At 40.4% G+C, this 18100-nt stretch overlaps 1 protein-coding gene across 1 annotated transcript; it reads left to right on the top strand.

The window, feature by feature from the left end:
• Positions 1–1029: 1029 nt before the first annotated feature.
• On the top strand, positions 1030–17685 carry atp6ap1a (ATPase H+ transporting accessory protein 1a). Its single transcript, XM_088332850.1, has 11 exons — positions 1030–1196; positions 4304–4430; positions 4498–4572; positions 6070–6263; positions 7149–7189; positions 8019–8104; positions 8289–8438; positions 10820–10977; positions 11095–11145; positions 13255–13492; positions 16615–17685. Exons 1-11 carry the CDS (start codon positions 1072–1074, stop codon positions 16822–16824), a joined length of 1455 nt encoding a protein of 484 aa, XP_088188976.1. The 5' UTR covers positions 1030–1071; the 3' UTR covers positions 16825–17685.
• Positions 17686–18100: the final 415 nt, after the last annotated feature.

Genomic DNA, 18100 nt, shown 5'->3' with positions numbered 1-18100 from the left:
GTAGCTGATTTTCATTAATGGTTCCCTGTTAAACCTACCCGTGTGTCTTTTGGTCTGCCAGCCTTGCACTTTTCCGCTCGGCTGCCTTTCGCAAAACACTCCCTGCTAGCCTATTAGTTTTCCAAGTGTATATGTATATATCTCATCTCATCTCATCAGCCGTACCACTTATCCTCATTAGGGTCGCGGGGGGGGGCTTGAGCCCATCCCAGCCATCTCCGGGCAGTGGGCAGGGGACACCCTGAACTGGTTGCCAGCCAATCGCAGGGCACACAGGGACAGACAACTCATTCGCTCATTCACACCTAGGGACAATTTGGACCGGCCAATTCACCTGAAACGCAGGTTTTTGGAACGTGGGAGGAAACCGGAGTGCCCGGAGGAAACCCACGCAAGCACGGGGAGAACATACAAACTCCGCACAGGAAGTCTGGAGCTGGATTTGAACCCACGACAGGTTCCCATGACATGGACTGTGCCGCACAAGCGCTAACCACTGTGCTGCTATATATATATATATATATATATATATATATATACACACGACTGGCTGGCAACCAGCTCAGGGTGTCCCAGCCCACTGCCCTAAGATGGCTAGGATGGGCTCCCCCACCCCCATACCCCACTGAGGATAGGTGGTGCAGATAATGGATGGATGTGTATTTCATGCAAAAAACAATGTACTATTTTCTCACATTTTGCGTGTTGTAGAAATTACTATATATCTTTCTGGTCGGGACCTCACAATATCAGCCTGTGGGCCACAAATGGCCCCTGTGCCATGGGATTTAGACCACTAATGTAGAATTAATAACTGATACCTTATTACCAAACATGCCTATACAACATAAACAATTATTTCAGCCATTTTTAAGCAATTTCCCCTAATTGCAGCAAAACCGGTGTTGCTTTGTATATGTAGCAGTGTATATTACAATTGATCCACCAAAAAATTTTAAATACAAGAAATCGTATAATTTGAGGCATGCTATTTTTACTTGCTGCGCAGAGGAGACTGCGCAGTGACTCCCTATCTTCATCCCCTGCGCGTGACGTCACCCGCGGGGTTTAATGAAGATGGCGACGACAGGGACGCTTCGGTTTGCACGCATCTTGGCCGTTTTCATCATCCTTCTTCTCGGCCCGTTTAGCAGCTGCGAGGAGAATCTTCCGCTTGTCTTGTGGACTCATCAATGGTGAGAAATATTTGTCAATTTTTGTCCAGCCGGCTTTTCTCCGACGGCGGGTGCGAGACGACGGCCGTGTAAGCCACCTGACACCTTTCAGCATCTTCATTTTCAAAATATAAAAAAAATAATATCAAAAAAGCTCTCAGAAGGATCTGGTCGGTTAACGGGTCTTCCTGTCAATTACTCTTTGAAAGCAGATTCTTAATTTAATTGTTTGGAATTGAATGACACCTTGAAGCTCAAGTGCACTTTTCTGCTGTAACCGTTGAGGGGCAGTGTTTTCTCACACGTTGGCTACAAAAAGGCATTGAACATTCAAATTAGGGCAATGAGCGCAAATAATATGGAAATGAGCAGTGTTGGGCGAGTTACTGAAACAAGAATTAGTCATTAGTTACTTCATTTACAGTATTCTGTTACAGTTACAAAAAAAACTTCGTAATGAAATTACATGTGTATTCTATAAAAATACAGATTACTTTGCAGATTAGAATTTTAATCAAAAGTATGTTTATGTTGCACACCTCAGGAGGCAATGATGTCTAATGTAAGTTGGTTTTCAATCTTTTTAAAATATATATTTTTAATTATTTTCCACGTTCGCATTACAGTAGTTTCTTTTATTACAATCGCCCATGTCTGTTCCCGCCTCTTTCTCTTTGCCATCTCATTCATTACACACACACACACACACACACACACACCTGTATGCTCACTCTCAGGTCCCACCAGGTACAAAACATGACTATGTGACCAAAAACTTTGCAAAACAATCAGAAAGGTTCAGTATAATTAACGTACAACTAACGAGACAACACAAACAAAAAAGTATGAACACACAAATGAAATGATCAATGCAATTTAATGCTTGGGAGCATGTGTCATCTTCCACACCATCATTACAAGCATCCATTCATTCACTTCATGCACTTTTTCCCATCTGTCTTACATTTACATATTCACAATGCGCCGATAGTCAAATTGTGTCAATCAATAACAATCGAGAGACGGAGAGATGACAAGGTATCTTAGAATATTTTGGAAATTTAGAAAGTGAACTCTTGGTGTGTTTTAAAACAATAGTGGGTACCTATTGTGTTTTTGCTGTGAACTTAACAGAGTATATCTGTTCAGCAATGTAAAAGTTTTATTTTTGCTCAGTACACTATACTATAATTTTTTGTTGAACTTTAAGCAACTACTTGAATCTTGGTTTTCCGTTTTCTCTTTTAAGGTTACATTGTTCATTTATCTTAAACAAAATGCAGTAATTTTATTTCTATTTAGTTTTTTTGTACATTTATCACCACATTTGGTTTTTGAGTTATCCAAAGTAATCTAAAGTAATCCAGTTGGATTAAATCGGTATAATGATATTCAGATTACGTTACTTATTTCATTTGTCTAACTTGTGACTGGTAACTGTATCGGATTACATTTTAAAACTGTCAGACTGCTACAAAGCAAAGACATGTCTGTATGATGTCGCCAGTCACTGAAACATTTCATGCCACATATCATTGGGAAGCTTAACCTCTTGATTGATATTCAAGATATGCTGACTATTTCAAAATTTCCTCATCACAGATGCGTCATGATCAGTCTGAAACGAGATACCCAAAAACTAATGCGGTACTGCTCACCAAGAAAGTGCTCTCGTAGTCAGCTGATTAAATTGCGATTCTTGTTGTCTGTTTCGCCTCATAATTGCCTCCTACAAGTAAACTCCTAAGATGATTTCCAATATGGCCGTTAGCCTCTGATCATTTCAATTTACTCTACCCTTGACCAATTGCAAACTTTTTTTCGCGGTCACCAGTCTACAATAGCCTATGAGGGCCTGTATTAAAAAAAAAAAAAAAGCGCGGACATGCTTCACTTTGGGTCCAAATTTATTCAGCCAGTAGTGACTGATTCAAATGATGATTGAAACAATGGCAAGAAAAGGAAATTCCCCCAATAAATATATGCATACGTATGACATGTATTCAAATCAGCCGAAAATAATTGTGCGTAATGCCACTCGGGGTCCTTTTTCGCTTGCGATTATCATGGGCATTTCTGCACAATCAGAAACGTGGAAAGCGAACTTAAACATTTACAACTCTTAAAATTTCACCCATAATGTCTTAAATATTAGCTGAAGACAAATGCACAGTTGAAGAGGTTTTAGAGATGTACTTCTAGAGCAGGGGTCAGGAACCTTTTTAACCCAAAGAGCCATTTAGGGAACTGTTTTAATTTTCATTTTTTTTTGTGAGAGAACCACACCATGTTTTAAAACAAAATTCAACCAAACCTTATTGTTCAGCACAGTTAATTTCACTGTGTAAAGTTTGGCTTGATAAAATCCACAAAATGATAATGAGGCACGTGATTGCAGGCGGGAATAAAAACTTTCTATTTCTTTGTGTTCCAACTTGGATTACTCAATGTAGTAGCACTTGTAGTAATTATTTCAGTTGGGGATAAAAAAATCACTGTTATCTTTCTAAAGCAGGGGTCGGCAACTGCTGGCACGCGAGGGGTTAACCAGTGGCACGCGAGTGCACGGCAAAATGATAACGTTTTTTTTTTCCGTGCGCATTTTTAGGTGAAATTCAGACATTTTCAGTTGTGCGCTGTGTTATTTAGAGGCTTTACGGTAGCGCCCTTCCTCTTCTGCTCCGTGTGTGAGCAGGGGAGGAAAGATCTGTGTTTTAATCTACCCACAGAAACACCGGCGCGCGATAAATGAACGAATCACAACAGGTCCTCCAGCAAAAAAATCGCGTTCTTTTTGGCCAGCGTGGACAGATGTCTAAGGCTTTGTGCAAAAAATGACCGTGCTGTTTGTGCATTATGCCTGGTTGGTTGGAAAACATTTAAAAAAGTGTGTTTGAGTAAAAGAGAACAATTTTGTATCTCCAACTTCATGAGAAAATCTTCTTTACTTCCTGGATAGCTTCGCTCAACTTCAGTAGTGTTTTGATTCATATGTGTAAATCAACATTTTCTAGGGGCTCAATGTAACATGCATCCAAACCCCCCAAAAAAACAACAGTATTTTGTGTAATTAAAAATATCACGGATTTAACAGCAAACATTTTTGTCTGCCTGTGGTTTTTCCTCAGGAACCCGCAAGCGAACCAGCCCTCCCCTGCAGCGGGTCATATCGTGGAGCAGGAGCAGTTGTCCTCTTACTTGGACAAGACCCTCAATGTCGGCCCCCGGAACGTGCTGCTGTTTCTTCAGGATAAGGTATGTGCAACAATATATTTTTGAAGAGATTTACTTTTCTTGGCATAAGTCTGTGTACTTCTTGCAGATGAGCATGGAGGATTTCACGATGTATGGCGGAGCTTTTGGAAATAAACAAGACAGCGTTTTCCCCAACCTGGAGGTAGGTGCACATAAAAGTCTCTGATTTTCTTCAAATTGGTTGGTGCGCCCTATTGTGTGATGCGCCCTGTGTGTGATGTAAAGCGGCGGACCAGCTCGGTGGCCTTAGGGTTGGGCACCTGTCCTGAGACTGGGCGGTCACAGGTTTGAGCCTATGCAGAGTCATACCTAAGGCCTACAACATTTTTGTAGGTTAGGGTGAAGTTTTTGTTAGGTTGTTAACATTAAATGGGAATTGTATGCGATCTCCTCTGAATGCGAGTGTCTTGCTTGTGCAGAAGAGGACACGCGACGTCACACGCAATGCATCCAATGTTTACGTAAGTACTCATGGATGCTAACGCCATAGTGTATTGCGCTACCGGAGGCTGAACAGAGTTGCCCCTCTAAATATTAATTAAATCCAAAACATCACGTTTTCGTACACCATTGTGTGTTGCTGTCTACACTACGCGGAAGAACATGGAAACCGAGCCCCCGCAATAAACTGAAGATTAATGAATCAATAGTGCTAAAGTGGAGGAATCTGAAAAACTAACTCCGACAAGTTTTATCAATGTGTTTCACTTTGTAATTAATACTTTCATAAACCCCCACCAAACTCAGTTTTTCTCCCGCTATATTTCTAAATTTGCACACATGTATGCTTTTCTATGTTGTCATAAGGTGGCCGCAGCAATGGGCACCCGAATCCTATTGTGCGGTGTGCCCTGTGTATGTGTTAATACAGAAATAGAACCAGCTACAGAGACTGCGGCTTTTAACATGATGCGCCCTATGTCCATGAGATTCCGGTACTTCAGAGTCTGATGAAAAAAACAAAAACAAAAAAAACGAGCTGCGTCGTGCTATTCAAACTATGCCTACAACATGTGCCAAACAAGACGGGCAGCATGACGATTAGTTCCATTGCAAAACATCTTCCTCTGCCTTTTGTGCTATTATGGGTCCCAGAGCCTTTTGTTGACCAATGGCTTTTAGAAAAACTTTTGCACTTACGTAATCTAGGTTCATCTAACTGTTTTAGTCAAGTCACATTTATTTGTATAGCCCTTAATCACAAAATGTCTTAAAGGACTGCAACGGCCACAATTACACCATCCCCTGATTTGAAACCAATATGCGGGCAATTAAAAACTCAAAAACGTCAGCATGAGGGAAATAAAAAAACCTTGAAAAGGGGCCACACAAGAGGTAATCCCCCTTCCAGGATGACCAGGGTGCAATAAATGTTGCACTGGGCAACAGTACACAAAATAAGGTCGACATCACCAAATTAAACCGCAATGTTATTGACGCACAGGCAGAAAAAGGGGCGGGCCGACTGTTAGCCAATCAGAATGCAGAACACAATGCACAATGAACATTTAGCATCTGGCCAAATTTGCGAAAGGTAAACCGCAACAATGCGAGGTATCACTACATTTAGAATTTTTTTAGGAAACTGAAAAAAAATGAGGGCGTGGTCATATAAGTGTCCGATCGCTTTCTGTTGAAGGGCGCTCTGAGGTCTTCATCCTCTTCGGTGGTGCTGCCGGCCGTGTCCTGGCCTGCGTCCAACGCAGTGATCGCTCATCTGCAGGAGCAGCTGCAAACATCTCCGCTCTACATGGACCCAGACACGCTGAGCCAGCTCACACTCAATGCCTCCTCGCCGGCCCTGCTCGTCTTCAGGCTACCTTACTACATCGGGTCGGTAAATTGTTAAAAACTGGGGTGTCAAAACAATTTTAGCTCGGGAGCCACATGGCAGAAAAAAACATTCTAACAGGGGCCCAACTATTTAAATGATTGCATAAAAAGTGTGCCTTAGCCATAGAGTTGGAGATCTTTTGGAGGCTCTCAGCAAAAATCGACCGCAGCTACATCCATGCATTTCGTTTTGGGTAGGCCAGGACAGCACGACAAAAAAAGTGACTTCACAACTGGCAAATTACTGAAAAGAAAAGTAATGAAAGTTGTCGTTGTAAATGAAGGAAAATGTCTGGACACTTCTGAGTAAATCAATTCCGCCGGGACCCTATTGAGGATAAGCGGTGCAGATAATGGATGGATGGATAATTCTGATATTGACTGTCTCCCACGCCTAGGAATCATAATAAGCAGTTATATATATAAAGTGTATATATATGTATCTCATCTCATCTCATTAGCTGCACCGCTTATCCTCAGTAGGGTCGCAGGGGTGCTGACGCCCATCCCAGCAATCATCGGGCAGTGGGCAGGGGACACCCTGAACTGGTTGCCAGCCAATCTATATATATAAAATTAAGACAACAAATATTGGTTGTTTTTACAATACTAGGAGAGATGAAATTGTATAAAATTCAAAAATATTTGATAATAAATGAATATACAGTATTTGTCCAAACATAGATAGTATTACCTAATTCACATCATTTGCATGTTTTTAAAAGAGAGTTCGAGTCATGCATTAAGGTGCAATCCTATTAGTCCCCTTCCCCTCTATTCTGCTTCTGATTCCAGCAATTCACGTTATGAGGAGACAAAGACTTAGGGCGAGGGGGAAGAGTAAGACAAAGCCTCCTTTCTAAAAATGTTCTTTTTTTTCTCTAGGTCCGATTTATTGTCTGCCAAAGAAGTACTCAGTGGGAACGGTGAGTCACTGATGCAGTTGAAGAACTCTTTTTTTCCTCATGCCAAATCAAGTCATGTCACATTTATTTATATAGCCCTTAATCACAAAAATGTCTCAAATGACTGCACAGGGTTACAATTACACAATTGCACAATTACCTGATCTTAAACCAGCATGCGGGCAAGGAACAACTCAAAAACCTCAGTGTGAGGAAAAAAGAGAAACCTTGAGAAAGGACCTCACATGTAGTAATCTCCCTTCCAGGATTGACCAGGGTGAATCACAATTAGTATTACTGTACACAGAATAGTAAACACTAGGTAAGATGTCTAAAATGTCCGGAAAGTGCATGACAGCAACGACGCCCCCAGCCTGTAAACTAGTCCAGAAAGTCTATGACGGCCACGACGCAGCTTCCCATCTCTGCCAGCTGGTAAATGCAGGGGTTGACATGCTTCAGGTCAGACGCTGGTCCGCTGACTCATCTCAAATCGTCCTTCTCCTTCGTATCACCACCAGGCAGGCAGTCGGAAAAAGACAGGACAATACAGAATATGAGGTGGGCATCAATCATAAGCTTTGGAATAGAAGTGTGTCTTAAGCCTCGATTTAAAAAATTCCATTAAGGTTGCAGATCTTATCTCCGGAGAGGTCAAATGACTTTTTCAAAGGTTTAAGGATTTATTATTATCATTGTCGACGTTCTCCGTACTCAAGGGTCAAAATAATGGTAATCAATAAAACACTTTGATATGTAACAACATTAACATTTTTATACAGTACGCAACACGTTTACTATCTCGCGGGTGTGTGTGAATACGTAGACGGTAAGTAACCTCTTTTTTCAGACGAGGTGATAGGCCAAGTTGTGAGCATCATGAAGAGCCAGATTGTTCCCTACACGGCCATCTACACCGCCCTGCGGCCCTCAAGGGTGAGTATGCAAACTCTGAAACGGGGGGACAATTTGCCTTTTTATTTAGAATTAGAAATAAGGTAAAATGAAAAACAAAAAAGAACCCAAGCTGAGTCGAAACCTGAAACACTGGCTCTTTTTTTTCTTTTTTTAGCCAGGCCAATTAATAATATGGTTAGAACTTTCTGTTATGTGTTTACAGGGGGCTCCATCGCACTCCATGGAGGTAGCGCTAGCGGGCGGTCGCTCGCTGTTGCAGGCTCGAGGCGGATACAGAGATCGGGAGCGAGAGCGCGAACGACAACGCAAAATGAGAGAAAAGGCCGGCGTTTATGCTCCAGTGGAGTTTAAGTTAAGGTTTCTAAATACAATGGTCCCTACATACAAGATTAATTCCTTCCTGGATTAAGTATATTTAGAAATTCTTGTATATTGGATGAATTTCCCCCCCCATATACCATTTAAAATGTAGCCACGTTAATTTCAAATAGCTATAAAACACATCTTCCTGACCACTCAAAACACATTCAAATAGTAAGGGAACATAAAAATATAGCAATTAGATGTATAAAGATAATATTAACGAAATAATGAGCATTTATAAAGGAGGAAGTCGGCGGTTGTTAACAGAAGTGTTGTGCAGGGGTGGAAGAGTGAGGGGCAGGGAGTTGGAGGAGCAATCAGGGAGAGAGGCTAACTGGGATGAGCTGATGCTGGCGGTAAGCGGTCTCGAGCACTCTGCCCTTTAGTTGTAGCTTTTATCAAATTTCGTATCTTTGGATTTTCTCATATATGTCGGCCAAGATTTTTGAATAGACATCTCTAATTTCTCGTAACTAGAGTAGCTCGTATATAGATGGGCTTTACACTATTGTGAGGGTTGCCAACCTTTTTGAGGCTCAGAGCTACTTTTTCGTTACTGATAAGCATTAGGAGCTACCAGTTGATCTGTATTTCGAAAATAGCAACTTATTACTATGTCGTTACTATGTTATTGATGTGGTATTAACCAGGGATCGACCAATTTTGGTTTTTCAAGGACGATACCAACTATTAGTATTAATTTGCTGAAGCGTAAGAAATATAGAAAAAATGCAAAAAAAAATAATAATAATAATGTTTGTCATTAATTCAAAGAAAACATTAATACCTGTCTAAAACCTTTCACAGTTAATAAATTCGAATGTAAACATACTGACATGACTAATTTTTTACTTAATAATGCAGGAATTAAAATTAGGCATAGCAGTCCCTCATATAAAGGTACATAGTCACTTAAGTACCTCACTGAAATGCTTTACAATATTTTTTATAAATAAAATACCATACAACACACATGACTTAAATTAACTTAAAAGTGCAACAGAATTTCAACGGGCTTCGCAAATTGAAAAGTGTGGACACCCATGTTTTAGAGCCAGATTGACAAACTAATATTGTGGTAAGACCTTATTACTTCTACAGTAGCATGCTTTTTAATGCTCTCTGCCAATAACAAACAGGCATGCTTGATTGATAAACTATTGTTATGATAAGAGCTAATTTATTAGTCCCCACCTAAAAGTGCCTCTCTTATACAAGTTAAGGTAAGTTTTACGCTATCTCTTAATCATACTCACAGTTTTCTATCATGGGCACAGGCAAGACCTAGCTGAGCTGCCGCTCTTTACACCTTCAGTGGCTCCGCCCCAGGGCGCTTATCTAATCAGAAGGTTTGGGGTGTGTAATAGCATGAGACTTAATAAAAGACTTGTTGAATGAAAAATGACAATACCAATATCCTTCTAATTCCCAAATATCAGTTTCTATAATCAGCCCAACCAATAATCGGTTGACCTCTATTATTACCAGGCTCAAATCAACAGAAATAGGGTTAATATAGTCATGAGAAGGAATGTTTTTTTTTTCTCTTCTGCGTGTTCGTTTAAATCCGGGTTTTGAGACAGATAAAAAAACACGCAGTAGCTGACCAGGTCCATCAAGGTGTTTATTACCGGATATCCTGGCCGCGGATGGGGTACAGAACAAGGATGTTGTCACGGACTAGGGCAGAAAACAGGAAAAAGAGCCCAATAGCGTAACGTACTCACAATTTATTGGGGAGAGGAGGAATGCGCACACACTCGATCCGGGGATCGATGGCCGCGGAAGTGGATTCAAATCCAAAAAAGAAAAGTTGTCAAAAAACAAACGGATCAGGCCGAAAACAAAAAAGGATCAAACGCAGGCAAATTTACGGACTAGGCATTTCTCAGAGTTAAACAGAACTTGCAGAAGTCTCACAGAAGTGTCACAGAAGTTTAACAAACGCTCAGACAAACCAACGGCTCAAAGGAGCGCGTTTAAGTACTGCCAAGAAGCAATCAGTCAACGCGTCTCATGGTCGGGGTCAATTGGGCGCTGTGGCAACTGCGCCAGAATCCGGCGCCACCCGGCTGGGACTGACTGGTCGCCATGGTAACCGTGACCGATTCAGTGCGCAGTCAAAATTCCTGACGATTACTTTTATACTAGGAAGGGGGTTCCAAAGGCCGAAACCTTAGAAAACAAAGCTAAGACAGTAAGATGACACTCGAATAATATGCAAGATTTTCTGTTTATTCTTTTATTCCTGTACTTCAAACATTTTGAAACTGGGAGCTACTTACTGATTTGCTTAAAGGCTACCAGCTTGATATGCTTTTAAAAAATAACAACTATTATGTTGTTATTAGTATTTAATTATGCGTACAGGAAGGTGAAAGCAGCTGCATCCTGATGTGGGCCAAAGGCCTGTCAGTCAGCATCCTCCGCAGTGGTCGCTGGGAGTCGCATGACCTCACGCCGTCCACCTTTGGGGAGGGCGTGGCCCCGCGGCTGCATGGTTCCACCTGTGACAAAACCAAAGCGAGGTAGCAAGGTTTTGGAGACTAATTTTTATAGGGTCGTTTTTCAATCATTCAGCAATTGGATTTGATTTCCACTACTTGTTACTTTTTCACATCTCAATTTTGTTTTGTTCTTTGCAGACTGAGTCTGAACTACGAGAATGTTCTTGGACATCGCAACTTTAAACTAATGTGAGTCTGTTTCACACACTCATTCTCACTAAACAGAGAGCCCATGCTACTTTGCACTTCAGTTATCGCTGGATCACTCCTTAGCGGGAAAAAAGTAAAATAAAAATAAAACATCCAATAAAACGACAAAAAACAACGGATTCTTCCCGCACCATTGAGGAACGTTTCGTGCAGCCAAGATTCAATCCGATTGGCCATTCAATTTAAAAAAGAAAAATAGAAACGACAAAAACAACAAATGCTTTCTGCACCAACGGGACCGCTCTCGAGAAATCACTCAGTACACTTACTGGCTCGACTGTGCACGAGTGTGTAGTAAGGGCCGGGGCCAGCCAAGATTCAAGCAGATTGGCCAGCACCTCTTTACTTGAGCTCTATGATGCCAATTGGCCAAATTATAAAGTATCATAGCGTCTTTCGCACTGTATTGTGACCGAACACCTGCTCCACATTCCCCTGCATCTTGCTAAGTTTGTGTCCCACGGATTCGAAGAGATGCATCTGCCAAACCCTTTGTTCTGTTTTTGCTCACTGTCTCACTCTCTCACACAATCGACCAGCAAGGCTTTGATCAAGGGGCCTTCTATCCCCCCAAATAAATATCAACTAATTTTAATATATACTGGGTTTCAGTTTGTTCTGTCGCTCGATTGCTCACCCAGACACCCCCGAAAAAACAGCAACTACTTTAAATCAAGTACCGGGTCGAGAGATCTCCGTATAATCGGCAAGAGCAATGATTTGACTTTATTTTTCTTATGTTGCGATTATTGCATTTCACTTCATATTTACTCACAAATATGGCACCCCTGATAGTTTTCAAGATTTTTTTTTTTTACAAATCGTTGGTTGTTTGGATCAACAATTTCAGGGAAATATATCAAAAAGCAGACCACAATGTGCCACTCTGGGTTTTAACTAGAATTCTGCCTCTGGACGTCATTTTCCTCTTTGAACACCTCTTTAGCTTCAATCGATGACACGTGCGACATCTAAAAGTTAAAATCCTTCTACAGCTTTTTGAGTGTTAGGCGAATGTGCTTACCACTGCACCATGTAGTCCTTCATAAATGAGTCCTGGCACCGGCTTTTTCCATTTGAAAGAAGCGTTTTGCATTGAATGAGTTGAATGGCTCGTGCTAATCATTGCAGCCTCTTCAAGCGCGTTTATGATGCGAGTGCAAGTATGTGTATGTTGACAGACTCGAGACCGCTCGGGGCATAAGCAGGATTGATACCAAGTTAAAAGGCTAGTTGGAATTAAGCACAGGCCTTTATGGATATCTACTCCTGAAAAAACAAGGTGCTTACTATTTTTGTCATTAAGTTATTTTTTTTCCCGTCATTTATGCTCAAAAAGTAATAATGCACGTTATAATGTACTTGAAGCGGGCCGCTTCCTGCTTTCAACATTTTTCAGGATTGTTGAAACTAGGTCATATTTCTCAAGGCAGTATAGTATGCAACATTGGCAAATAAAAACTTAAGTTAATACCTAATGGAGAAAATATTCAAGTTTCAACTTTTCAAGGACATCTCCAATGATGCACATCCACCTTGTATTGTTTTTTTAGTGTGCCAGGTTTGCAGTATCACACGGCTCACGTTCACTGATTCCTTGTGTCTAATTCTTAAGAGGAAAAAACTTCGGTTCTCTTTTTCATTTATTTTTAAATTCCGCCGTCTGTATCAATTGTGAGGTACCCTTACTACAGTAAATCCCCAGGATACGACATAAATCCGTTCTGGGGTGGGCATCGCAAAGTGAAATTACTTTATAGCGTGCGATAGAAACCCAAGGTAATATAGTGGGACCTCGCTACTTCGCGGTTCGACGTTCGCTGCTTCAGAGCTTCGCGGTCTGTAAAGGTTAAAAAATAAATTAAAAAAAAAATATATATATATAATTTGACGAAAATCGCATTGAAATTACAATACAGGTCTGACAATTCACAATTAGGTTTTTTTTCCCCAAATCTAGCAGCTCTAGCGGGAACGCCATATCCTGGGTGTCCACTGTACAGTCAAAGAAATATTTTTGGCCGTCATATAAGTGAAAATCCTCCCCAAAATTGATGTGTGTGTGTGTGTGTGTGTGTGTGTGTGCAGCTTTGCGTTGAGCCAGCGCCACTACAAAGTGTCGGCCCGTCGTTGGTTCACGCTGGACGCGGTGGAACTAGAGTACGATGGCACCAAGGCAACTTTCAACGGTAGCAGGACCGTTTATGCGCCCGCCGAGTACTCGTACCGATGCCAGTCCCTCAGCAGCTACGGATGGCCGCAGCTCGTCCCACGTTCGCCCAAAGACCCGGCCAATCAGTGGAGGGTCACCTTTGAAGACTTCCAAGTAAGAACATTTCATGACAAAGTCTAAACCGTGAAGGAACAGTTTGTAATATTTACAGGGATCAGAATGGAGATTTTCATTTTCAGCTGAAATAGCCAGCGTCCAGGAATAAACCAGGGCGGAGCCCCCCCCAACGCAACCCCCCCCCCCCACAAAAAAAAAAAAAAACCTGGGTTTTAGGCAATTTACTTGTCCAAAACCATGCTTATATTTATCATTTAAGTAACATTTTTAGAAGATTAAAATGATTTGCCCACATAACTGATTTTTTGGTAAATACTGCAAGATAAGTTCAAATGCAGTGCAGTCCCTGCAGCTTGTGCGACAATGCGGCCAATTTTTCTAACGGCCGCCAGGGTGCGCCAGAGCAATAAAGGAAAGAGTGAGACAGTCGGATTTTGAATTTGTTTGCTACGCAAGAAAAAAAGTGAAAAAGTCGGAATGCCTTTGGGGTTCAAAAACAGCGGAAATCCGCGGATCCGCGGAAAATTCTGATCCCTGTATTTAGCGTCTCCTTGAGGTAGAATAAAAATAATCATTCATTAAAAATCAATATTGATATGCAGTGGTACCTCTATTTAAGAATTTAATTCAATCTAGGCATAGCTTCGTAACCTGAAAACTTCGTAAATAGAAACGCATTATGAATGTAATGCGCAAATCTGTTCCAAAAATACAGTATAATGTTTTTTAATGAATCATAAAAGAGCATACATGGCAAAGATAGATTACAGCGCAATAAACATAAACAGAGGCACAATGCAAAAAAACAAAGAATAAAGGAAATTATAATAAAAATATTCATTCACTTTTTGGCCTCGCTTTTCTTGAAAAACTGATCCAATGACGTCTGCTTTTGACAATCCGTGGGAAATGCGCGATGCAGATATAGCAATAGCCTGATTTGTCAACACTTTCTCCGGGTGGATTCATTTGAACAGTTTATGAGACTTAATGAAATTTTTCCAAAATGTCTTTAAATCTGCCTGGGTTGCCTGGCAGATTTTGAACGATAGCCAGTTCTTTTACGTTCAAGAACACCTGGGAGCAACTTATAGCCGTGTGTACTGTATATTTGACTTCGTATCGTGAAACGTCAAGAGGCAATATTTTCCCATTTAGGTACTTTAAGACCTAAAACATTTGCATGTAGGACATTGGGAAGTAGAGGTACCACTGTACATAAAAAGCTAAAAAAAAAAAAGAACTTTCTTTCAAACGTGCATTTCTTAAAATACTTGTAGGTCAAGAAAGATTTATTAATTTTGCAGAACATAAGCCTCACCTAGAGCAGTGGTTCTAAACTTATCTGACTACAGGAATGACCATTGCACCCTAATTAAAAGCTGTGAACTGAATAAAAAAATGCCCACTTATCACATACAAGCCACCCTCTAAAACTGCTTTAAAGTAGCCAAGATATTGATAAAACGTGTACCTTAACAACGTTAATCATTTAACCATATAGATAAGAAAGATTAATATACTGGTAAAAGCCCAAAATACAACATTTTAAACTATTTACGGTACTTTCCAGCATCGCATAGATCACAGACACTCGTACAACGTTTTCGTATTTTACCATCGTTCCCTTCTTCGAGGCAATCGTTCTTGTGACTGTTTTTTTACTTTTTCTTCCCCTTCTCACTAACTTTCCTGGGATCCAATATTATGGGCAGAAAATGGAAATAAAACCAAGAAATTAACATTAAAATGAGACGTGGTCCCTCTCAAACACAATTGTGACAACATTGATTGACTGAACAGGAAGTAGAGATAGAGCAGTGCATCATTGCAAGTTACTGTTAAGTAGTGTAATTTATGTTCTTTCTTCTTTTGCATTATTTTGCCAAGTGCAAAGTGCCACAACCCACTGAAAACGGGTCCGCGACCCACTAGTTGAGAAACACTGACTTGGACGGAGCTGACATAATTGTCTGCTATCTTGTTGCATAGGGTACCCCAAAAAAGTTACTGTACATAAAGTTTAGTAACATTTATACGACATACAGTGCCCCAAGATCCTCCCCTACCACCTTCTATTTTTAGAATCTTTATAACAAAGGACTGATTAATAAACTGTAAGAGCCAATATTCAAAGTGCATCTGAATTTCAATATACACTTTAAATAATTGATTTTAATTCTTTTTGACTGACCATGAACTCACCAACAATTACTCAGGAGCACAATATTAAATGAAACTGAATTTATAGGTCTTGAAAGGGTATAATAAACCATACAAACCCAACACAGCACCTATTTTCTCACAGCAGGACAGACTATGTAGAATCGTCTAAAGAAAATAAAAAACTTTTATTTGCCATATAAACACCACAATTATTTAAACATCATTCTTAGTTCTTTCTCCACTTGCAGTAAACATAGTGTTCCTTATTATAAGTAGCAGTGCCACAATTTGTCTGACCTAAGATGCCATTTCCTAGTGTACCGCCACAATAGTGAAGGTGCAACTGCACTTTGTTTTGAAAGAAAAAAAAGTCACACACGCCCCTTCCCATCCCCCAGGGGGGTACACGCCACTATAGTGGTAACTCTACTTACGAATTTAATTTATTCCCGCTCTGACGTTGTATAATGAAACAGGTTTTCATATTGAAATGATTGGAAATGGAATTGGTCTGTTCCTATGTCAATCAAATGTGACCAAACCCCCATTAAATCAACTTGAACTGCCCTGGAGATACATTGTTTAGTCATTGTCCATAAGGATAAAGAAATGCAAAAGATAAAGTTACTGTACAGTACAAAGCTTTATTAACCAAGAAAAGTCCAAACAACAAGAACCAAATAAAAATAATGAAATGTAAAAAGTCAGCGTAAACGTAGTCTGCTTTTAACATCCGTGAGTAGCGTCACTGACTTCGGATACGGGAAAACTGATCATATGACGAGGATGATTTAAGTCAGGAGCAAACTTTGGATACGGAAACGTTCCTAAAATGGTTGGATCGTAAGTAGAGGTACCACTGTATTTGCATTACGCTAAAGTGTTTGACACCCCTGCACTACATAATACAGCAATATATATCGGTCAAATATTACACATTGCCTCTTTAAGTTGTTTGAGCATCCCTAAGTCGTGTCATCATGTTACAACAGATCCAAGGCTTCAATGTGAGCGGCAGCAAGTTTTCGTACGCTTCCGACTGCGCCGGCTTCTTCTCTCCCGGCATCTGGATGGGCTTGCTGACCAGTCTCCTCATGGTCCTCGTGCTCACCTACGGCCTGCACATGATCATGCAGCTCCATACAATGGACCGCTTCGACGACCCCAAGGGTCCCGCTATCTCCGTGCCACAGAACGAGTGAAGACTCTCCAACAGACCACCCCATCCTGTGATCATGGTCCAAGTCTTTCCATGCACTTCTCACTAGATGGCGCTGTTCACATATTTCTATCTACCCCAAAGTTTATGTCCTACCCACCTTCTGTCCTTGCAGAGGGGATCTTTGCTCTATCATCCGGCTTGCATCCCTTCTCATTGTTTCCTAAATTTGTCTCCACCCAAAAAACAAAGATGTGTACAAAGTCACTGAAACATATGTAATGTGAAATTATTTATTGGTTAAGACGTGTGTTTGGGTTTTATTTTTATTCAGTGATGGTACAGTAGACCCCCAGGATATGACAAACTGTGGGAATTTAAAGTTAGATTGTCGTCTAGCAGGGGATAGAAACCTATGGTAATGCGTAGATCAAAGGTCTCGAACCGATTTAAAGCTGTAAACTACTTTTTATTACTAATAAGCGTCAAGGGCTACCAGGTTAATATGCATTTCTAAAACAACACATTACTATGTTATTACCAGGCTGTTGTTACTAGAGGTAAAATGTGCATGGCCAACCATTAAACATCATGCCAGTTAGAATTCACATTTCCTAGAAAATCTTCGGTACCCGTCCGCGGGCAGAAACAAGTTTGAAATTTTTAAATTTGAATGGAAAGCAAAATCATTAGGTTTTTTATGTGTAGTAGGGAAAACACCGTAAAGTAAACATGTCAAGTGGTATCGCTAGATCCCGGGGATCCACTGTATCATGTGTGGGAAAGGAGTTGATTAGTTTGTCTTGTTGGGTGAAGTGAAGGTGCTGTAATGTTAAAAAATGTGAGTGGAAAATGATGATTCGTGTTTGCCTCAGTAGAAATTCAAAGAAATCATTCCCCAAAAGGTGAAGTTGTTTTTATTCTTAGATAAATTTCTATTTGCTTTGAAATATGACATTTGAGTATATGGAAATAGATAGATAGATAGATAGATACTTTATTCATCCCCGTAGGGAAATTCACACTTCCAGCAGTCTACCCCGTTGTTTATTTACAGATGCTCCATTATGGTATAGACACTCCCACGTTGTTTCATTGATTTCAGGCTGCAGATTAATATTAGTTGGGAGCATTGTCTCGTAACTACGTTTCTCGCACAACGGGATAATTTGCAACTAATTTTAAAATTAATCTATATTAAATGATTTTAAAAGGGCCTTTTTTTGGAGACAAATGCATATCTAATAAAACTTTTTTTAAGTTATTAATTTATTTTAATCTTCTTAAAACCCAATTTCTGCCCATATCTGAATGGGTTT

This window comes from Urocampus carinirostris, chromosome 3, assembly GCF_059441175.1.
Source record: "Urocampus carinirostris isolate Australia breed hairy pipefish chromosome 3, RoL_Ucar_1.0, whole genome shotgun sequence".
In the NCBI taxonomy this organism is placed as follows: Eukaryota; Metazoa; Chordata; class Actinopteri; order Syngnathiformes; family Syngnathidae; genus Urocampus; species Urocampus carinirostris.
Note: the sequence above shows the minus strand (reverse complement) of the source record. Positions and strands in the feature narration are given on the sequence as shown.